The sequence below is a fragment of the Neoarius graeffei genome, chromosome 16 (genome assembly GCF_027579695.1).
Source record: "Neoarius graeffei isolate fNeoGra1 chromosome 16, fNeoGra1.pri, whole genome shotgun sequence".
Lineage (NCBI taxonomy): Eukaryota > Metazoa > Chordata > Actinopteri > Siluriformes > Ariidae > Neoarius > Neoarius graeffei.
The window spans coordinates 43,110,403-43,134,809 of record NC_083584.1 but is presented as its reverse complement, the minus strand read 5'-3'; the positions used below and the strand labels follow the sequence as shown (position 1 = coordinate 43,134,809).

Sequence of the window (24,407 nt, the reverse complement as noted above, 5' to 3'; positions counted from 1 at the left end):
CATTGTGTTTTGAGGAGTTTTTTTTTCCTTTTTCTTCATCATTAAAAGCAATATTTCTGTTTTTATCTGCACATTGTCACAATTAACAGGAAGTAATAAAAAGCACCATTAGCACTTATAACCTTTTGCCACATGTCAAACAGGGAGATTTAATAAGTTTATTAATAGGAGATAAAAGGAAAATTGTTAAATATTTAATGGAAAATTGTAGAAATGACAGGTTGGCCCTCTACTTAAGGGGTAGGATTGTGTATATACAGTGGTGCTTGAAAGTTCATGAACCCTTTAGAATATACTATATTACTGCATAAATATGACCTAAAACATCATCAGATTTTCACCTAAGTCCTAAAAGTAGATAAAGAGAACCCAGTTAAACAAATGAGACAAAAATATTATACTTGGTCATTTATTTATTGAGGAAAATGATCCAATATTACATATCTGTGAGTGGCAAAAGTATGTGAACCTCTAGGATTAGCAGTTCATTTGAAGGTGAAATTAGAGTCAGGTGTTTTCAATCAATGGGATGACAATCAGGTGTGAGTGGGCACCCTGTTTTATTTAAAGAACAGGGATCTATCAAAGTCTGATCTTCACAACACATGTTTGTGGAAGTGTATCATGGCACGAACAAAGGAGATTTCTGAGGACCTCAGAAAAAGCATTGTTGATGCTCATCAGGTTGGAAAAGGTTACAAAACCATCTCTAAAGAGTTTGGACTCCACCAATCCACAGTCAGACAGATTGTGTACAAATGGAGGACATTCAAGACCATCGTTACCCTCCCCAAGAGTGGTCGGCCAACAACGATTAGTCCAAGAGCAAGGCGTGTAATAGTCGGTGAGGTCACAAAGGACCACAGGGTAACTTCTAAGCAACTGAAGGCCTCTCTCACATTAGCCAATATCCATGAGTCCACCATCAGGAGAACACTGAACAACAATGGTGTGCATGGCAGGGTTGCAAGGAGAAAGCCACTGCTCTCCAAAAAGAACGTTGCTGCTCGTCTGCAGTTTGCTAAAGATCACGTGGACAAGCCAGAAGGTTATTGGAAAAATGTTTTGTGGACGGATGAGACCAAAATAGAACTTTTTGGTTTAAATGAGAAGCGTTATGTTTGGAGAAAGGAGAACACTGCATTCCAGCATAAGAACCTTATCCCATCTGTGAAACATGGTGGTGGTAGTATCATGGTTTGGGCCTGTTTTGCTGCATCTGGTCCAGGACGGCTTGCCATCATTGATGGAACAATGAATTCTGAATTATACCAGTGAATTCTAAAGGAAAATGTCAGGACATCTGTCCATGAACTGAATCTCAAGAGAAGGTGGGTCATGCAGCAAGACAATGACCCTGAGCACACAAGTCGTTCTACCAAGGAATGGTTAAAGAAGAATAAAACTAATGTTTTGGAATGGCCAAGTCAAAGTCCTGACTTTAATCCAATGGAAATGTTGTGGAAGGACCTGAAGCGAGCAGTTCATGTGAGGAAACCCACCAACATCCCAGAGTTGAAGCTGTTCTGTATGGAGGAATGGGCTAAAATTCCTCCAAGCTGGTGTGCAGGACTGATCAACAGTTACCGGAAACGTTTAGTTGCAGTTATTGCTGCACAAGGGGGTCACACCAGATACTGAAAGCAAAGGATCACATACTTTTACCACTCACAGATATGTAATATTGGATCATTTTCCTCAATAAATAAATGACCAAGTATAATATTTTTGTCTCATTTGTTTAACTGGGTTCTCTTTATCTACTTTTAGGACTTGTGTGAAAATCTGATGGTTTGTGGTCATATTTATGTAGAAATTTAGAAAATTCTAAAGAGTTCACAAACTTTCAAGCACCACTGTATATTTTTTTTCTTAATCGTAATACAAGATGATATATTGATAACGAATATCTTTCTTTCCACTTGTCTACCAAAGCTAACAACTGTAGATGATCAATTACTTTCTAAATGCACTTCTTACAATGTGAACACATTTTTAGTTACGTTCCTAACTCCCGAGGATGATTCTGAGAATATGAGCAGGGCAGTGTGTGTGCTCAAGAAAATGAAGTCTCAGATCACTCCAGTTCTGAAATCTCTGATTTCAAAGCCAGCGACCTTTCTGTCTGTTGATCAGACTGTTTGCTTCGATTCTGGTACCTTATACAACAGCTTGAATTCAGTTCCTGCATCTCAAAGGGTTGAAATGGAACTGGGACAAAAACAAGCACTGCTTGTCAATGACTATTTTTGAATGTGCTGCTTTTTCTCACCTTTTGCAGAGAATGTATTTTTGTACTCTTCCTTATTTATGAGCGAGTGTGCGCATATCTTCCCTTTGCAGACAGGTGAGATTAATAAACATTAAACAATCCCCCCTGAACACAACCGGAATCTGCAGGGAAGAGGAGCATATGTTCGCCTGCAGGCACAGAGATGCTGAATAGCGTCTATGAGTATCAGGGAAGAGAGAGAGAAGATTGGGGAATTGACACTCAGGGCGTGTGAGCTGGTAGGGGGGCAGGTATGGAGGTGTAGTGCCCCTGAGCAAATGAAGAAAGGTGGTGTGGCAGATGGAGTGAGAGAAGGACTGGAGGGGGATTAGCTACTCTGAGATTAGTTACTTGTGCTTGCAATTGTGACGGTTTTGCGCTACCTTCTCAGTTACCTGCTGAGACTCTGCAACCTTTGGTGTGATCTGATTTTGACACTTTTTTTACACCAGAGGTTTGGATTACGCCAATATAATAATGAAGAGGATATAATTACCAAAAATAACTTGTATATTCCATCAACTGTGATCACTTATAAAAAAAATGAGAAATATGCAAAAGAATATACCAGATGTAACCAGGATATGGATACATAAGCAGTATGATATCAGCCTTCTTTGCACTTGCTTGTGCTGTACAGAGGCTGAAATTATGTTCATAATTATACTAATAATTTCAACCTCTTTACTATGGAATTATTTAGTACTGTATTTCTATTGCGTTGCTTTTTTCTTGTTTATTCTTGACAAATATCTTGGAATTTGATTTAAGTAAAAAAAAAACATTTTTGAAAAACAGTGATATAATAACAAAAGCTTATTTTAAAAAATTATACTAAATATTTTGAATAATACAAAATGTACTATGTCAAGGACAAATAAGGAATTAACACCAGAGGTATTAACCAGGCACAATCCATTATTTTGTTTTAATAATATATTACATTTACCATGAAATACATTAATAATAAGGATAACATGGGTAATAAACATACAGTAGGAGTACAAAAAGACAATATTTGCATTGTTTTTCAGTGAACCCTCCCGTCAGAATTGTGCGCCATCTCTAGCTGCCTTTCACAGTTCCTGTGGCTCGGTAACACAGAGGTTGAATTGAATCTAGCAGCTGATTGAGTCAGATTCGGATAGCAAGCACACACACCCACACACATAAATACACGCACACGCGCACGTACACTCCTTCCGTCTCTCCTAAAGGTTGGGGAAGCGCTCAGTATCTGTCTTTGAGATGTTGCTGGATATGCACCACTGCTTCATTTGCAGTGTTTGAGGTCTTTCTCCTGGTGGCCCTTGCCACCTCCATCAGCTTTGTCCAGCAGTTTGAGGGCCTCCAGCAGGTAGCTCTGGAAAGCGCAGAGGGCAGCGCAGATGGCTGGTGTGCCGAAGCCATGGGTGAGCAGGCTGAAGTGGGTCAGGCTGCCTTGAACCCCGGGCTCCAGGCACGGTGTGGGCCGACTCGCACCCAGCGGCGACCTGTCCTGGGACATGAGGTCAACAAACTCTTTGCAGATCTCCCTGAGGGCAAGGAGAAAATGAAGGTTAGTGCACAAAGCAGTGATGGGTTTAATAAACCCTAGGGCTGTCCGAACAAAGATTTTTTTAAAAGGTCAAATTTACACAATATCTGTGGATTCAAAAGCAGACAATCATATATGTACCTAAAAGTACAATTCTATCAAAAATCATTTTTAAAATATAATTTCTTGGTTAAATGAGTGGGCGTGTTGCTTGATGCAGAAAAAGGGCTCTGACTAAACACGTCATTTATGACACATTAAACACAATAGCCTGTCGTAAAGTGTTATTATTACAGGACGTAATTCCAGCAATCACTTGTTGGAGCCATTATTTTTCTGTGGCTGAAGTTCAGCATCATATGGTTAATATGTATTTTCTATTTTAACAGACCATGATTTATCTGAGCAAGGAAGAACAAATCCAGAAAGTCCTATACAAAGGAAATGAATGTCATTTTGAAAACGCAGGAGGGAAACATAGAGAAAATGAGGAATGGTGAACATTTACATCAGAGAATCACTGAGGCGTGCAAGTCCATGACCTGCGACATCATGAAGTGTGGGTTTATTGACTGGTTATTACGTCTAAACTTGTGTATTGGTGGAAATACTGTATTGCACAAGTTCTGTAAATAAATAAAAACTTTTGTTTTGCTGGACATATGGACGCTCTGTTGTGCTTACACTACACTACACAGCACTATCAGTGATTAATATCAGTGCTTAATTAATTAATGTCAGTGATTAACTGTAAATAAAGTTAAGGTCAGAAGCTTCTATACATGGATATGAATGTTATGGCAATATTGGGCTTTCAGTCATTTCTTTGAACTGTTCTTTTTCTGTAGCAGAATGACTGTACAACATGCATATTTAATGGAAAAAAAACCCCACAAGAATTAGGTGCACAAGTTTGAAATTAGTTTGGGTTTTATGAAATCAACACAAGGTCAAAATTATGCATAAATGGTCAAAAAATATATATACAGCTACTTAGATTATTATTTCAGTGGTGCTGAAAGTTCCAAAATGTCTTTTAACTTGCCATTGCCAAGGCCTCTTAACTTCCTGTTTGTGATCATGATTGACTACAGCTGGTAGCTTCTCTGTGTTGACCTAATAAGGGTTTGTTGGATACTCATTGGATTGACCAATATACAGTACAATGGGAAAGTCCAAGGAGCTCAGTGCAGATCTGAGAAAGAGGATCATAGATTTATACAACCTAGGAATGTCTCTTGGAGGTATTTCAAAACAACTTCAACTTCCAACATCATCACTTCATACAATTGTATGTAAGTACAAGTTATTGGGCGGTGTAGCCACTTTGCTGGAAGAAGACCCAAACTGTCACCCTCAGCTGAGAGGAAACTGGTTCAGATGGTCAGGAACAACCCAGGAACCACCAAGGCACAAGCCTGCCGAAGCCAACATTGAAAGCTGCTGGAGCACCAGTGTCGCTGTCTACAGTCAAGCGAATTTTATATCAACACTGTACCAACTGCTAAGCATGGTGGTGGTGGCATCTTGCTCTGGGGCTGTTTTGCTGCCAGTGGAACTGATGCATTGCATAAAATGGATGGAATAAAGAAGAACCTCAGAATTCAGAATGCTGACATTCATGACCCTGTATGTAAACTTCTGACTGCAACTGTAGATATTGATATTTAAAATATTCATGCTTATGACGTGTGTGCTATTGCCTCACTATGATTTTAATAGTTTGAGAAAGCAACACAAAGCAAAAAAAAAAAAACAATAATATTTGGCATAATTCATTTTTTGAATGCAAAAACTATACTTCTGTTTTTCTTCAGTGTCTTCTCGAATGCAGTAATTATTACAGTATTTTGTAAATCAAAGTCACGGAGAGGATAAATCTCAGTCCGAATACGTATATCTGATCACACTCATCAGCTAATGATCAAGCAGCTGCATCAGCTGTGTTGGGAACAGAGCAGTGAATCCTCAGGCCTGGACTTGGATTTGCACAAAATATTTGGATCGTTCCAATGTTAGGATCAGTAGGATACAACAGAAAGAATTTAGATCATCCATCCATCCATTATCTGTAGCCGCTTTATCCTGTTCTACAGGGTCGCAGGCAAGCTGGAGTCTATCCCAGCTGACTACGGGCGAAAGGCGGGGTACACCCTGGACAAGTCGCCAGGTCATCACAGGGCTGACACATAGACACAGACAACCATTCACACTCACATTCACACCTACGGTCAATTTAGAGTCACCAGTTAACCTAACCTGCATGTCTTTGGACTGTGGGGGAAACCAGAGCACCCGGAGGAAACCCACGCGGACACGGGGAGAACATGCAAACTCCGAATTTAGATCGTCAAGCTACAAAACTACATTTAATTGGATTAACAAAGATGTCATAAATACATACATGTTCAAAAGTTTAAAGTAGGAGATAAATTAGGTCAGCTCATACATTGTGGGAGCAATGGACATGTAAAAAAATGGTGGTTCAGATGAAATTGGGACTCACTTGGTGGCCAGAAGCATGCTTCGCCGTGTGGGTAGCTGATCTGGATCACTCTGCCTGCATAAATACTCTGCAGTGGCCCTCGCTGGGAACTCCGTCTCACACACGTAACCAAAGTCTCGCGCCAGGTGGACTGCCTCACCTTAAAGAGAGACCATTTTAGATTCGAATTTGGCTGGGAATATAAGCCAAGAGGTATTGCATTGGCTGAATAAATGATTACTCTGTGTAGTGTAGTGTCGTGTTGTAGTGCATTATAAATTGTTTTATTTCATTCTGTCTACTAAGTTTTATATTTATATTTATTACATAGACACGAGCGTTTTACTGGGAAATATACCACTCATATTTTTCATACAAACTACATCCGGGACACTGAGTAACATATTTTTCAATATCTTCACTTGTGAGGAAATCAGTGAATTGTTTTGATAAATTTGGGTACTTTTTGTTTGTGAATGTGTCGATATAATAAAAAGAAAATCATATGTTGGGATGAAGGTATGAAGTTTATCTTCTCATGTTGAAAAACTTACATTTTTCATACGAAAATACATTGCGGACCTGAGTGACACATTTAAATAATTTTGGCGTTGAGTGGTCTATCAGATATGTTCCATTCAGCTACCATGATATTGAACAAGTCGAAGATGAGTTCAATATCATGTTAGCTGAATGGAATATACCTGATATATAATGAAAAAAAGCCAGCCAGCCAATAATATTATTATTATACATACACATTCCTTTTGGGTGTTCAGTGCATGTTCCTCTTTCAAAATTTTCTCAAAATCTTCCATATTTAACAAAGCAAACCTGACAGCCATGTTTGTTTACAAATTGTCACAGTCACTCGCTAGTGCGGAAGTTTTACATCTCCAGTGTGTGACGTCATGTTGTCTTGACAACCACGCAATATTGTAAACCATATTCAACACTCATTCTCTATTGGGTAGAGTGATGTAATACATGTCAGATAAACAATATGCTAATAATATTGCATGCTATCGAACCAAATGAATGAAACACGCTGGAAGGGAATAGAATACATGTTTTTATTCCATCGAAAAAGTATCCTGTATGTATAATAATTCCTGATATTTCACTCCGATGACTTCAGTCCCAGTGTTTTCCCACTGACTCGAGGCGCGTTGACAAAATGGCAAACTGGTTCAAAATTAAAATTCTTTTGATTAACTTGCATATTTTTTGTGGATGTGTCCATAAAATATAAAGAACATTACACAGTGGTGAGAAAATATGAAGTTTATCTTCTCATGTTGAAAATATTTTCACTTGTTCATTTCGCTCACTTGTGAAATATGCATTTACCACTTCGCATAACCGCATAATATCCTCTCTCTCTCTCTCTCTCTCTCTCTATATATATATATATATATATATATATATAATGTATGTATGCGTGTGTGTGTGTGTGTGTGTGTGTGTGTGTATACCTTCCACTAGTGCTGTGAGGAGTGTGACGTTAGCTGCCTTGCGTCGGCCGGCAGGAAGGTTGAGGCCGATCTTCTCCAGACGCTCGCGGAGGCAGCGGCCGCCGTTCTTTGACTTTGCTCTGAGGAAGGGGACAGAGAGACGCTTAACACTGCTGACATGCTCTCATTAGCAACACTGACCCGTTCATCTCTTTCTAGTTTATACCCTTACATATTTTCCCCAGATCTCTTTTTTCTGGATTCCTATTGTTTACCTTATAGGCGAAATCATTTCTCATTCATTAACCTTCATTAATTAAGCAAATGACTTTTTGGTGGCCTTTTTGATAGAATAATTGGATGAATGCAAAATGTCTAAAAAAAAAAAAATCAGAAAGTTAAATCATTAAAAAAAATCATTATGTATGTGATGAATTTCTGCACAGCTGGGCCAAAATGGTGTTTCGAAAGTCAATATCAATATATTAATAAATTCAGGAAATTATGGATAGAGTTGCAAATATTGAAATTGTAACACTGAAAATGTGTCCTTTGGGCCTATACTACAGTTGTATGACGTATTAAATATTTATTTTAAATCTCCTCATTGATTTGTGTTCAAGTGAGTTCTATAATCTTGCTCTATATTTATTGGAAGATTTCTTGCTGTTTAATACTATAATCTGTATAAACTACTAACTTGTGCTGTTATCTCTATCTCCATTTCTGTTTAACATCTGATTATGTCTTGGCTCTGTCCTCCGCTCTGCTCTCCACTCACCTCCGCAGCACTCCTCCTAACAGTGAGGCGTTGAGACACTCAGGAGGAGACAGTCTCCTCTGGACCTCCCCCACTGTCACCTTGTACTTGGATGTCGAGCTGAGGAGGGACAGGCGTCCAGGCACTGAGCAGAAAACCTCAGCAGGGTTGGACACACCACCAAGACCCAGACTGTCTTTACCAAGGGACAGGACAGACAGAGCAGAACCATTCAGCTTGGATGGGACAGGAACTAGAGAGAGAGAGACAGAGAGAGACAGTGAGAAGAGACACAGAGTTCTGCTTCTTCCAGTTTTTCTCATGCTGTTATAAAAAATGTAAAAGGAGGTAATGAAAAGTAGGACGACTGACACAAGCAGCAGGATTACCGCCATGCTAATGTCATTTCATTCTATTAGTTTAACTTCTCACCCGGTCGATTGCTTTATCACTTAATGTTTTTTCCCGTTTTTAATTTTCACGTTATTTGTTAGCTTGTCAGTGAGAAATTGAATGTTATTATGGTTTTAAATAAAATTCACAGCTTTGGCACTTTGGCTTTTATTTGCACTAAATTAGTGATTCAGCTTAAAACCATGACACAAATTGACAATATGGCATTAAAACAATATAAGGTAACTCTGAATAAAATAGGTAATTATTATAAATGATTTAAAAACGACATAGATTGTCAGATAGATGAGAATGTCTGGGCAACAATCATAGAAAATACACTTACTATTCTGAGCTGTAACGCTGATAGAGAGAGACCATTTAAAATTTTACACAGACTTCATTGTACACCACGATTGAGGGGCGGTCTTGGTCTGGGCTCTCCTAAATGTGATATAGAAGTGGGCACACATGTACATATGTTTTGGAAATGTGAAAAGATACAAAAGTTCTGGAGGGAGGTGAAGAATGAAGTGGTCACCTTGGTGGGATACGATTTGGACCTGTCACCCCTTCAGTGCATTTTAGCAGCTAAAGCAGACAGTGCAAGGAACACTCACAATGCTAAATTCTCATCTCATCTCATTATCTGTAGCCGCTTTATCCTGTTCTACAGGGTCGCAGGCAAGCTGGAGCCTATCCCAGCTGACTACGGGCGAAAGGCGGGGTACACCCTGGACAAGTCGCCAGGTCATCACAGGGCTGACACATAGACACAGACAACCATTCACACTCACATTCACACCTACGGTCAATTTAGAGTCACCAGTTAACCTAACCTGCATGTCTTTGGACTGTGGGGGAAACCGGAGCACCCGGAGGAAACCCACGCGGACACGGGGAGAACATGCAAGCTCCACACAGAAAGGCCCTCGCCGGCCACGGGGCTCGAACCCAGGACCTTCTTGCTGTGAGGCGACAGCGCTAACCACTACACCACCGTGCCGCCCCACAATGCTAAATTGATTGGAATAATCTTGTACATAGCAAGGAAGACTATTCTCAATTTCTGGATCTCTAAGGACACCCCTGCACTGGACGACTGGTATAAGGAAGTACTGAGAGTACTTCCACTGGAAAAACTGACTTGTACTATTCATGACAATGTCGAGGGTTTTATCAAGACATGGCAACCAGTTTTGGACACAGTGGACCCTGCTGGATTGAACTTTGTCTTACCCAATTAGTAACATGGGACCTGACTACAGCATGTCTTAGTAATTTAGATGTAATTATGTCAGCTTGGTAGTGTGTGTGTGTTGTCTTGTCTTGATTTGATTTGATTATTATTATTTTTGTCTCTGTCTTACTCTTCTTTAGTATTATGTATGTATAGGGAGAGCCCTGATGTGTTTTTTTTCTTTTGTTAAATATGTTCAGTTTAAAGGGGGGGAATCAAGTGGTTCTATGCATATCTTGGACTGAAGTATGTGTATTGACTGCTAGAACCTCACTAAAAAGAAGTTTAAAAAAAAGATTTAAAATTTCATGCCATTGTGGAATCATTTGTCACACTGTCAGAGAACATTATCCAAGTAAAGGGATTCCTGTCAGAAATACTTAGGATTAAAGGTTTTAAACTCGATTTTAAGAGGATGTGAGGCATACGGACTTTTAAATTGAGCGCAAGCACATTACTTATAATGTCTTTAAAAAACTTAATTAGTTTCCAAAGAATTAGCCCATGGTGGTGTTTTCTTTTTCTTTTTTTTTTTTTGTACATCCTGCCAAGGCTACAATCTTTCTCACTCCGTCTCACAGTTACAACAGGCATTTAACTAAATCAACAGGCATTTAACTAAATCAACAGGCATTCAGAATGAACTTCAGTAGCATTTTTTGGAGCCAACATTGATGCACAATCACTGTAAACAAGACAAATATTTCAAAAATAATAACGAACAGATAAAAATGTACAGGCAGCGAATTAAGACGTTCAGAAGAAATTCATCCATGTTTTCAGTAATGACCCTTTGATGTAAAAAGCATTTAATGTAAGTAATTGATTTATAATGGTGAAGCGTGTTTACTGTGTCCAATCTTACAAAACGTTCAGGGGTTCTTTGGATAGTTCAGCTCTCTTCACTTTCTAAAGTGGTTCTCCTTGGAACCGTCTCTGACAGAGAAAGCTTTGAAACCTGAAGGTTTATATATTTAACATGTTCCATTGGAGTTTAAGACTCAGAATTGATCCACCAATAATACACAATAATTGGTCAGAATCGAAAACCCTCCGGTTTGGATGGCATAATTAATTTATCAGTAGATGAATTACAAACGATCACTTGTTTCACACATAATGCCATGAGGCGCAGAGAAATGGCTTCTTTGTATTGCCTCTGTAGGGATGAGTACTCTTAAAGGAAGAATCCTACAACACAAGGTTTCTTTTTCAAAAATACTGAACTTCTTTCAAACGTTAGAACCATTAACCATCCAAAAAAACCAAACAAAAAAATCCTACTGAAAATATTTTACGTATAGTGTAGAAGCGGGTCTCAGAATGGGGTATTACCAACGTTATTATACCGTATTTATTATTGAATAAACCTGTTTGACTGGTCCCTTCAATTGAATGGGTTTAATCCAAACCTCAAAGCAGTGCATCTTTAAACTTGGACATAACATGTTCTCTTGGTGGAGAGTTCAGGAATAAAAGCTTTATTAAATAGCCAAATTATTATTATACACATTTAAATCACAAGCCTAATATTTAACTAATGGACGATGATCATTAAAAAAAAAATCTGCACTGAGGGGGCCTCTAGAATCGATCCTGCATTTATCCCCTGGCTGCAAAATGTTTAAAAACCCATTATGTAGAAATCATTATTCTATGTCTTTGCTTATTAAGGCACTTCAAATGAGACATGCAGGCAGCATTGGTGTATTTAATCTCTCTGGGTGTTTGTGTGGTGTCCTGTGGACATCTCTGTGTCTCGTCCTGCTGTGATGGCCAACATAAGCAGCTTCTATTCAAACGCAGCCCTGTGTGTGTGTGTGCGTGTGCGCGTGCGTGCGTGCATCTCACTATAAGCGCTCTGCACACCTTTGGTTTATTCATACGGGCTGTAGAGCCACTTATCCCCTCTGAGAATCTGCCAAACCCCTGAGAGTGTGCTGTAACTGTTCTGCAAACATGTGACTTAAGATGGCATTTGTGTAAAATACAAGATAGCTGCAGAGCTTGGAAACTTCTGAGAGAGCACAAAGCCGGAGTTTCTGCATGACCCAGGGTATAAAAATCCAATTTGTCGGTATTTCGGTGGAAAGATCACACTGTAAATTCCTCATAACTCTTCATCACTCCTCCTCCTCCTCTTCCTCCCCGGAGCTGGTTTCTAATCCCTCTTTTTTCTCTCTCATATGACCATGAACACTTCATTAAGAATCACTGCCTTAAGGGTGAACTGAGCATGGGATGATTTCTTGACTTCACATGAAACGACACTGCTGAATTAGTTTGTGGTGGGGACTCTGTGTGTGTGTGTGTGTGTGTGTGTGTGTGTGTGTGTGTGTGTGTGTGTGTGTGTGTGTGTGTGAGAATATGATTTCTATTTAGTTATCCTCAATCAACAATAGTTTCTTACCTTTCTTGATAACAGAATGATCCAAGAGTCCCAGGGATGACGTTTCCTCCATACCCTGTTGAAAAAAAAAAAAAAAAGATTGTTTTGATTGCCACATTCAATGTCACACCAATTATTTGTGGTTTATTAATGCACATTCATACATTAATTACAAAAAATAATTTGCTTAGTTCTTGTTCTGAACATAACATGCTGTAAGCTATACTTGGGTAAAGTTGGTAAGTCTGTAATGGCCTGTGTGGAAAAAGATTAAGCTAATTTAGCCTAATTAGGCAAAATAAGGAAAATAAATCTGTTATTCCTCATATTATATATGCAATATTCTTGGAGGATGATCCCTCAGTGTTAATTACCCTATAGAAAAAGCTCGGATTTTCTTTTATGTTGACATACAGTAGATTAAAAAAAAATATTCTTAGAACTGAGAGAAATTCATTATTGTGAATTAAAAAGTAATCATATGCTATTTTATTTCATTTCTTCTGGCTGTTTTAAAATAGTGCCACATTTTGTGCGTCATTTTGCCCAATAGTGATCATTTCCTTTTTAATACACATTTTTTCTTTGATAATTATTTGATTATAATCATAAATGAGTGAGTATTTGAAACTGCTTCTCAGTGAAAATGTCAGAAATTCATTATCCAGCCTGTATTTTGCCAAGTGGAGCAAATAAAAATGAAGAGCATTTTGCAGAATTAAAACACATTCCTGTTGTGCATTAATTAAAATAATGTCACACAGAGGAAAAAATAGCTTTTTTTTTAACTCAACTGCATGAAAATCGATTGGTTGTGTTCAGATGTCGAACAGAAAGTCACTGAGAGCAGTTTGATCCTGCACCTGCTCAAATACACCAACATCCCCGAATCGAGAAAATGAGTTTCAAACCCTTGGCATGAACAGGACCGAAGAGAAAGAAAACAGTTTCCTGCGGACATCAGTGTAACTGCCCTAACACTTTCTTACACCATGACACCGTGTTTATCATTTACAAGCACACAGTATGTAACACTGTTATATGTTCACTGAACCGTGCATATAGTGAATAGATTCCTCAATTCTGCCCCTTTTTATTTGCTGTTGATCCACGAATAGGATAAATTTAATTAGTAGGCCTGTAATAAATAATTAGTCTCGCATGAATCAATAGGCTACGTTTAATTAAAATTAAATGGTGTGCACTTTTGTTGCGTAAAATAGAAAGTAGCCCACATTTCACTATAGCCTTACAGGAATCACAGTTGTTTATAGTTTTCAAAATTTGTGTTAGAAAATGGTAGGAATGTGAAATGTGATTATGGGAGCAATGTGTGATTATTGGAGTAATGTGTGTGATTATGGGACTACTGTGTGTGTGACTATGGGAGTAAAATGTGTGATTATGGCAGTGGGATTACTACGTGATTATGGAAGTAATGTGTGTGATTAATGGAGCAATGTGTGTGATTATGGGAATAAAATGTGATTATGGGAGTAATGGGTGTGATTATGTGAATAAAAAATGTGAATAAAATGTGATTATGGGAGTAATGGGTGTGATTATATGAATAAAATCTACGGGAGTAATGTGTGTGATTATGGGACTACTGTGTGTGACTATGGGAATAAAAAGTGTGATTATGGCAGTGGGATTACTATGTGATTATGGGAATAATGTGTGTGATTATGGGAATAAAATGTGATTATGGGAATAATGGGTGTGATTGTGAATAAAATAAAATGTGAATAAAATGTGTTTAAGGGAGTAATGGGTGTGATTATGTGAATAAAATCACACCCATTATGGTATCTATGGGAGTAATGTGTGTGATTATGGGAGTAAAATGTGATTATGGGAGTAAAATGTGATTATGGGAGTAATATGTGTGATTAGGAGAATAAAATGTGATTATGGTCTCTATGAGAGTAATGTCTGTGATTATGGGAGTAAAATGTGATTGTGGGAGTAAAAAGAGTGATTATGGGAGTAAAATGTGATTATAGGTGTAATGTGTGTGATTATAGCAGTAATTTGTGTAATTATGGCAGCAATATGTGATGAGAGTAAAAAGTGATAATGAGAGTAAAATGTGATTATAGGTGTAATGTGTGTGATTATGGCAGTAATGTGTGTGATTATTGGTGTTACTGTGTGATTATGGAAATAAAATGTGATTATGGCAGTAGTGTAATTATTGGTATTAGTGTGTGATTATGGAATTAAAATGTGATTATGGCAGTAATGTGTGTGATTATTGGTATTACTGTGTGATTATGGAAGTAAAATATGGCAGTAATGTGTGTGATTATTGGTATTACTGTGTCATTATGGAAATAAAATGTGATTATGGCAGTAATGTGTGTGATTATTGGTATTACTGTGTGATTATGGAAGTAAAATATGGCAGTAATGTGTGTGATTATTGGTATTACTGTGTCATTATGGAAATAAAATGTGATTATGGCAGTAATGTGTGTGATTATTGGTATTACTGTGTGATTATGGGAGTTAAATGTGATTATGGCAGTAATATATATGATTATTGGTATTACTGTGTGATTATGGGAGTAAATGTGATTATGGCAGTAATGTGTGTGATTATGACAGTAATGTGTGTAATTATAGGTGTAATGTGTGTGATTATTGGTATTACTGTGTGATTATGGAAGTAAAATGTGATTATGGCAGTAAAATGTGATTATGGCAGTAAAATGTGATTATGGCAGTAATATGTGTGATTATTGGTATTACTGTGTGATTATAGGAGTAAAATGTGATTATGGCAGTAATGTGTGTGATTATTGGTATTACTGTGTGATTACTGCCATAATCACATTTTACTCCCATAATCACACAGTAATACCAATAATCACACATATTACTGCCATAATCACATTTTACTCCATAATCACACAGTAATACCAATAATCACACACAGTACTGCCATAATCACATTTTACTCCCATAATGTGTGTGATTATGACAGTAATGTGTGTGATTATAGATGTAATGTGTGTGATTATGGCAGTAATGTGTGTGATTATTGGTATTACTGTGTGATTATGGGAGTAAAATGTGATTATGGCAGTAATGTGTGTGATTATTGGTATTACTGTGTGATTACTTCCATAATCACATTTTACTCCCATAATCACACAGTAATACCAATAATCACATATTACTGCCATAATCACATTTTACTCCCATAATCACACAGTAATACCAATAATCACACACATTACTGCCATAATCACATTTTACTCCCATAATGTGTGTGATTATGACAGTAATGTGTGTGATTATTGATGTAATGTGTGTGATTATGGCAGTAATGTGTGTGATTATTGGTATTACTGTGTGATTATGGAAGTAAAATGTGATTATGGCAGTAATATGTGATTATGGGAGTACTGTGTGTGATTATTGGTATTACTGTGTGATTATGGGAGTAAAATGTGATTATGGCAGTAATGTGTGTGATTATTGGTATTACTGTGTGATTACTGCCATAATCACATTTTACTCCCATAATCACACAGTAATATAAATAATCACACACATTACTGCCATAATCACATTTTACTCCCATAATCACACAGTAATACCAATAATCACACACATTACTGCCATAATCACATTTTACTCCCATAATGTGTGTGATTATGACAGTAATGTGTGTAATTATAGGTGTAATGTGTGTGATTATGGCAGTAATGTGTGTGATTATTGGTATTACTGTGTGATTATGGAAGTAAAATGTGATTATGGCAGTAATATGTGATTATGGGAGTAATGTGTGTGATTATTGGTATTACTGTGTAATTATGGAAATAAAATGTGATTATGGCAGTAATGTGTGTGATTATTGGTATTACTGTGTGATTATGGGAGTAAAATGTGATTATGGCAGTAATGTGTGTGATTATCGGTAGTACTGTGTGATTATGGGAGTAAAATGTGATTATGGCAGTAATGTGTATAATTATTGGTATTACTGTGTGATTACTACCATAATCACATTTTACTCCCATAATCACACAGTAATACCAATAATCACACACATTACTGCCATAATCACATTTTACTCCCATAATGTGTGTGATTATGACAGTAATGTGTGTAATTATAGATGTAATGTGTGTGATTATGGCAGTAATGTGTGTGATTATTGGTATTACTGTGTGATTATGGGAGTAAAATGTGATTATGGCAGTAATGTGTGTGATTATGACAGTAATGTATGTGATTATAGATGTAATGTGTGTGATTATGGCAGTAATGTGTGTGATTATTGGTATTACTATGTGATTATGGGAGTAAAATGTGATTATGGCAGTAATGTGTGTGATTATGACAGTAATGTGTGTGATTATAGATGTAATGTGTGTGATCATGGCAGTAATGTGTGTGATTATTGGTATTACTGTGTGATTATGGCAGTAAAATGTGATTATGGCAGTAATATGTGATTATGGGAGTAAAATGTGACCACATCTGAAAACTTGTGAAAGTGCATTTTCAACATGCCCCTGAAATTGTAGACAGAAACTCAAATACGCTCGTGACACCACGTGAATAAAATGTAATCACGTGAAAAAAATGAACACCTAAAAATAAAAGAATCCACATCGTTCTTGCACTTGAGGTTTTTTTCCATGCGGGATGTTAGCAGAAGCTGTAAGTTTTCAGTGTTACACATCCTAAAGAAGTCAGGCTGGAGCTCCTCACCAATTACAGCAATTATAATACAGAGGGCTAAATTACTCAATTCTGATTGGTCAATCAAGGAGGGCTTTTCTCCCTTAACACGGGCCGTATTTCTGAAACGCTATTGGCTAGTTCATTACAAAAATTAGCAAATTTGGTCAGCAAAATGGCGGACTCTGCTGACTCAGCAATGCCGCGTTTCGCTATATTTGACGAAGAAATGATAAACCAGTTGAAAGCTGCCGGCGAAAATGAAAATACCAAAAAAAAGTACGAATTTTTGTCTTTCCGTGTTTAAGAAACGGGCCGCAGAAAGACGAATAAACGCCTCTCTAGTGGCGTCTGAATGCTGTGAGTTAGCCAAGGTGCTATCGCAGTGTGAGGAAAGAAAATGAGGAAAACTACGAACCAGACTCTCTTACAGTAATGCAGGCAGCATTGGCTCGGCGTCTGAGACCTGAGAAATATCCGGAATTAGTCCTGAAAGATGTTACTTTTCAAGAATCACGGAAAGTCGTCGAGGGAAAAGCGAGAGATTTGTGAAAACAAGGAACGCTTTAGAAACTGATTCAAACGTGCCAGATCGTCTCGCGCCCTGATTGGTTCAGAAATCGTGAACGAACTTGAATGGCTTCGGAAGTCTGACTTTGGCTCTGTATATTATAAACAAGTAACCGTATGGTTCCTCGTAAAATTAAGGCTCAGTTTCACTCGTGATTTCAAAGTTTTGAAATGAATCCTTAATTTTACTCGGCCTCATACGATTGCCTATACTAGTAAAGATGCTACAGAACGAACCGAACCCCTGCTGATTCGGGTGGGCTTTGTGTTTCCGGTCTTGTGCATGGTGTGGGCCGGACAGGGCGGTGATGATGACCCGAGCGTGTTGTGTAAAGACTTGCCTGCAGGTCGTCGGTGCCGTGCTGAGCCGCGTGCACACCGAGCGGCGCGTCACCCAGCGCGCCCTCACCGAGCGCGTGCAGGAGCCGCGGGGGAACTCCGGGGTATTCACGGCGGGGCTCGAGGCTCAGCGCGCGGTGCGGCTGCTGCAGCACTCCCGCGTCCTCCGGGTTGCGGCTCCGCGGCGGGTGCCAGGCGGCCTGCTGGTGCTGATGCAGGGAGCTGATGGACTGGTACGGGTCGGCCAGGTGCGGGTACCCCGAGTCCTGAGCCTGCGAGTAGGAGAGAGACGCCTGAGGATACGGAGGAGGGAAGTAGGGCGGCTGGAAGTCCGAGGCCGGAGTGTGGCACAGCGGAGGAGCCGCAGAGTAAGCAGTCTGATTCAGAGAGCAGAGCTGGGACAGTCTCGGTGAGGAGCCCGAGAGCCCATCCGAGCGCTCCTAAACAAACAAACAAACAAACAAACAAACAAACAAACAAACAAACAGCTGCATTACAGCTAAACTTTTTGTTCTGTTTAGTTTATCAAAAGGTTCCCGGAAGATGTTTAAGTGTTTATTGGTGTGAGTTGTGTATCTCTGGAAATGCCTGACTGCAAAGATGTTTAAAACAGACATAAAAGAGCCAATAAAACCCCACAGAATGTCCTCGAACCTCCAACTGTTTCATTTTAGCGGATAAAGTAAAATCTACATACATGCAGCTTACATACATGAGAGATATAAAGCAGTGGTACCTATTTAGATGTTTAGTTGTATATTTACATCCATTTTTTTTTCAACGAATAATAATAATAAAAAAAATAATAAAATGGTCCATATTAGGGGAAAAATAATAGTGGGTATTTACACACTCCTTTTAAATATCCGGTCATTTTACAGATAAAAAAAAAAGATGTAAATACTGTATTACCATTATACCATTTCCATTTTAATGCAGCAGGTGTTTCAGTGTTTTACATTCAAAGAGGCTGAACACACGACTAATTCTGCAAACAGAAATAAGTAGGTTATTCTTAAAAACAGACTGCATCTGTCTTTCTCTTGGGCGTTTAACTAAATAACTGAAACCGTGTTGGACCACACGGAGCTGGAGCTCATGATGCTTTCAGTCAAATCACCAGTGACAGAGAAATCAATCCTGTAACCAGAGCACAAGTGATCCGTGAGCACGGCTTTATTTTGTGATATAAATCATGAGCTATTTATTATTATTATTATTATTATTATTATTATTGCATTTCCAAATATCCTCTTGAAACCAATCTAACACGCCATTAATCGCTTTAATAAGCCATTTCTCCTGCAAATATTTCTGATTGTGAATAATGTCCACAAATATACACAAATTAAAAAGTCAGATTATTGCAACGCCAGTTTGTCACCCTGATAGTAAATCATCTGTGTATTAATCTAAAATAACTTGGCAAAACAGCTTACGTCCTCAGTACACAATGATTGTGTTTACGCAATATAGATTATTTTATGAACATGTGCGCAGGAGAATAAAGCAAATTCAGTGCATCACCACCTGCACTTTCACTGATTATAACTGAACTGAATGTGCAAAAGTACAGTACTGTACATGTAAACAAATGCTGTAGATCAAAGATGCCTTCTAAATGCTGAATATATGATGCTAGAAGCTTTGCCTTTTAAAAGGCAAAACATCTTTGCCTTCTATCTATCTATCTATCTATCTATCTATCTATCTATCTATCTATCTATCTATCTATCTATCTATTAGACATCTTTGATGCCTATATATATATATATATATATATATATATATATATATATATATATATATATATATATATATAATAAAGAGCAGTAAAGAGTAATAGTAAAAAAAAATCACAGTCAAATAGTAGTCTCAGGTACAGTGAGTGCAGTTTTATAAGGAAATGATCTGTAGGTTTTACTGAGCATCTTACAGAACCAGCCACAGTTCTTCTGGACACTTGGACTGTCACACTCGCTTCTTCATTTTGCACCAAAACCCACCAACCTTCATTATTTTATTTTATTTTATTTTATTTTTGTCTGAAAAGTGTCTCTTATGTACAGTAATATGCTGCTTTTTTAAGTTTTACTGGAAAACTAATTCTTTGGAGATCTAAAATGTTTTGTACTGAGAAGTCATAAAATAAAAAATCTATAATTTAACAAAGTCTATATTAGGCTAAGGCTTTTGCACGGTCCTGTATATTATATAGCATTTATTTATATATCGGATACTCCGTGACTCACCATTGCTGAGTAGGTGTGCACTAACATGTGGATGTAGGACAAGTGGTCGGTGGTGAAAGTTGGCTCTCTGTCCACTTGCAGGATCCTCGGAAACGGGCAATCAGAGGAGTTTACACACTCATTTACCTGCTAGATCCATGCAGACATGCGGGCCTGAGTGTGCGGTGTGTGTGTGTTAGGAGTACTCTACACCCGTGTGTGTGTGAGAGAGAGAGAAAGAGAGATGCGCTGATGTTCCTGTCTCTGAGTGCAATGTGCTCTCTTATAGCTTCACCACAGCTGGGTGGACTATACGGGGGAGGGGTCGCATGGACCACCTTAAAGGGACATTTATGCTTTTGTTTAATTAAACTATATTCACTATTTATTCATGAAACTCATTCTGATTTTAGGGCCGAGGTTATCCTATTTATTAACAGCAAATGAAATACTTCTATAATATTGTTCTGTCTTCAGACAGAAATAGGCATGATCATAAATATGGGTGGCACATTTTAGAGTTTGTTTAGCTCATTTAAAAAAATATATCTTGCCTTTTATTGTTTTTATTATTAGGCTATTATCTTAAAAGTGCCAATACTAAACCTATAGCTTTTAAACAAATTGAAGGTAATTATAGAATCACATTTGTCTTCAGTTAAAAAAGGAGACCAACATTAAGTTTGGTGTCATTATCCCTTTACTTCTCTTAGACATCTGAGACTGAAGAACAGTTTTATCAGTAAGCTTCTCAGAGGAGCTTCTGAGGTGTTTGCTTACCTGTGGGCAGTAGGGGGGATCCGCCTTGGTCCTGGATTTCCACAGCATGCTGCTTATTGCTCGTAAGATGCTCGAGTTGGTGGCGATAGGAGGAGAGATTTGGAGCTGCAGGATGAGCTGTGTAGTGTGTGAGGAGAGAAAAGAGACACTCAGGACTTTTATGAACACAAAGAGAGACGGGACATGGGAAGGGGCGGGGGATGGGTGAGAGTGACACGGGGTGAAAAAGTGGGGACACAACGAACACCTGCTGAAACCATGGGCTGTGTTCCAAATCATACAGGCTTCTACAGGACTGACTAGTGCCTGCTTTTTATTTTTTTTTAAATGCAGGTATTTATGACATTATTTCTTGTTAACGTGATATCAGCTGTGACATATTTATTTTATTTATTTATTGGTGGGGGAATGATCTTGGGGAAATTGTTTGGTGGTATGATCACGTTTATGATCAGAAAAGAACAAATGTTGCCATTACTCTTATCAAATTTAATACATCTCAATTAGTCTATCAAACTTAATAGATTACATTGTATTTTTTGGCAGCTCAGCACCTTGTTTATTTCCTTGTATTATTATTATTATTATTATTATTATATGTTGCACTACATTTTTCTTTAATTCTTACACTGATATATATAACTTTACATTTGCTATATACAGTTGTCTAAGTTGTTGCAGTGTTGTATATGTACAAATATGTATGTGACAAATAAATCTCTTGAACCTTGAATCTAGATCCAAACCACATGCTACATTAACACAAGTATTTAATACGTCGGCTCTAATAGGCTGTATGAAAGTCGGTGGTTTCAGAAGGTTGTGGGTTCATACCCTATACCTGGTCTGATATAGGTGTACTACATTCTTTCTAAATTGTAAGTTGCCTAGGATCCAGTAGTTACTAAATGTCTTTAGATCAATACTGTGTGTGTAACAGTGTACAAATGTGATCTATTGGTTTCTAATCACCTCTAAAACATTACTCTGAATAGCCTATAGATAAAGCATTCTTAGACTTTTGTTTGGCCCTGGATATTTTGGAAAACATACAAGTAGAAATGTTATAGACATGTCATGTAGATGTTTTGAACTTCGAGATGACCGAGATTTGTTTACATGGTTGCAGTAAGAGGGCCGTCTAGTGGCTGTGTAAGCTACTACACTCAAACAAAGTGTCTACATAAATAGAAGGGCATTAAGTCGAGTGCATACCTCCACCAAGCCACATCACCACATTATCATTATCAACATCAAAATCAAAACACTTCAATGACATTAAAGCTGTACACCAAGTTTCATCCAAATCTGCTCACTATGGTGGATTTGGATGGGGCGGCACGGTGGTGTAGTGGTTAGCACTGTCGCTTCACAGCAAGAAGGTTCGGGGTTCAAGCCCAGTGGCTGATGGGGGCTTATCTGTGCGGAGTTTGCATGTTCTCCCTATGTCTGTGGGGGTTTCTTCCAGGTTTCCCCCACAATCCAAAGACATGCGGTTAGGTTAACATGGGGCGACCTTGGGCTGAAGTGCCCTTGAGCAAGGCAACTAAACCCCAACTGCTTCCCAGGCACTGTTAGCATGGCAACCCACTGCTCTGGGTATGTGTGTGTGTGTGTGTTCACTGCTTCAGATGTATGTGTGATAAAGTTGTCGTTCTTCACTACTTTCCAAGTTACATTGGGGACAAAAAAATTCCTGGGTCTACATACATATGCATCATCTCATCTCATCATCTCTAGCCGCTTTATCCTGTTCTACAGGGTCGCAGGCAAGCTGGAGCCTATCCCAGCTGACTACGGGCGAAAGGCGGGGTACACCCTGGACAAGTCGCCAGGTCATCACAGGGCTGACACATAGACACAGACGACAACCATTCACACTCACATTCACACCTACGGTCAATTTAGAGTCACCAGTTAACCTAACCTGCATGTCTTTGGACTGTGGGGGAAACCGGAGCACCCGGAGGAAACCCACGCGGACACGGGGAGAACATGCAAACTCCGCACAGAAAGGCCCTCGCCGGCCACGGGGCTCGAACCCGGACCTTCTTGCTGTGAAGTGACAGCGCTAACCACTACACCACCGTGCCGCCCCACATATGCATCAATATCTAATAAATTGTTCCTTGGTTTATGGCTCACCATTCCTCAAAATTTTATCAAAATCCGTTTGCTACTTTTTGAGTTACGGTGGGAAGTCCAAACAAATGGCAGCAAAAACATAACCTCCAACAAAGTTAGTGGAGCTAATGTAATGTAATTACAGCTGGTCATCTTCAGCTGTCCCGATCTCCTGTTTCATCAACAAGGTTGTACATTTGCGTATTTGTTTTCCTGAGGAACAAATTAAGCCCCCTGCTGTGCAGCGACGCATCCAGTATAGGCTGTGATGTTAAGAAAGCGATAAAGTGGTGCTAAAATGACAAGTCTAAAAGGTCTAGATACTAATTTGTATTCCTGAAATACCATTATAGAAATGTACTTCAGACAGGAAGTAAGCTTTAAAGAAAAACTAAGCAAGACATTTGACCTTAAGATGATCTTGACTGGGGCGGCACGGTGGTGTAGTGGTTAGCGCTGTCGCCTCACAGCAAGAAGGTCCTGGGTTCAGGCCCAGCAGCCGACAGGGTCTTTTCTGTGTGGAGTTTGCATGTTCTCCCCATGTTTGCGTGGGTTTCCTCCAGGTGCTCCGGTTTCTCCTCACAGTCCAAAGACATGCAGGTTAGGTTAACTGGTGACTCTAAATTGACCGTAGGTGTGAATGTGAGTGTGAATGGTTGTGTGTCTATATGTCAGCCCTGTGATGACCTGGCGACTTGTCCAGGGTGTACCCCGCCTCACGCCCATAGTCAGCTGGGATAGGCTCCAGCTTGCCTGCGACCCTGTACAGTACTAGCAGTTACATATAATGGATGGATGGATGGATGATCTTGACCTTGTTTGGATCGCTTCCAAAATCTAATAAAGTCATCTGGCAAACAATTTTAATCCCATAATATAAAATCCTACAAACTTTCAACCACTTGTTCTTGAGATATTGTGTTAACGTGAATCCCAGACAGATGGATACTTGGACAGACACGCGGCAAAAATTGTAAATTGCCAGGAAATGGGCCAAGAGTTTCTGAACATGACCATGAAAGGAACATCTCTGTATGACAAACAGAAAGGAAGCTATTGAGGAAGTCTCTCAGATATTTGACCTTGAACCTCTTTGGATCAATTCCACGATCTAATCTGTTCATCTGCTTGT

At 38.7% G+C, this 24,407-nt stretch overlaps 1 protein-coding gene across 2 annotated transcripts; it reads right to left on the bottom strand.

Annotated features, from left to right (window-relative positions):
- Positions 1–3,218: 3,218 nt before the first annotated feature.
- On the bottom strand, positions 3,219–21,274 carry tfap2e (transcription factor AP-2 epsilon). Of its 2 annotated transcripts, none has more exons than XM_060942993.1 (7): positions 21,152–21,274; positions 18,143–18,580; positions 12,552–12,606; positions 8,530–8,761; positions 7,770–7,888; positions 6,316–6,454; positions 3,219–3,807 (listed from the first exon to the last, which is right to left on the bottom strand). In XM_060942993.1, the coding sequence occupies exons 1-7, from the start codon at positions 21,197–21,199 to the stop codon at positions 3,546–3,548; spliced, it is 1,293 nt and encodes a 430-aa protein (XP_060798976.1). In that variant the 5' UTR covers positions 21,200–21,274; the 3' UTR covers positions 3,219–3,545. The 2 variants fall into 2 exon arrangements, with proteins under 2 accessions (XP_060798976.1, XP_060798977.1); XM_060942994.1 differs by lacking the exon at positions 21,152–21,274 and adding an exon at positions 20,393–20,624.
- Between the last annotated feature and the right edge of the window lie 3,133 nt (positions 21,275–24,407).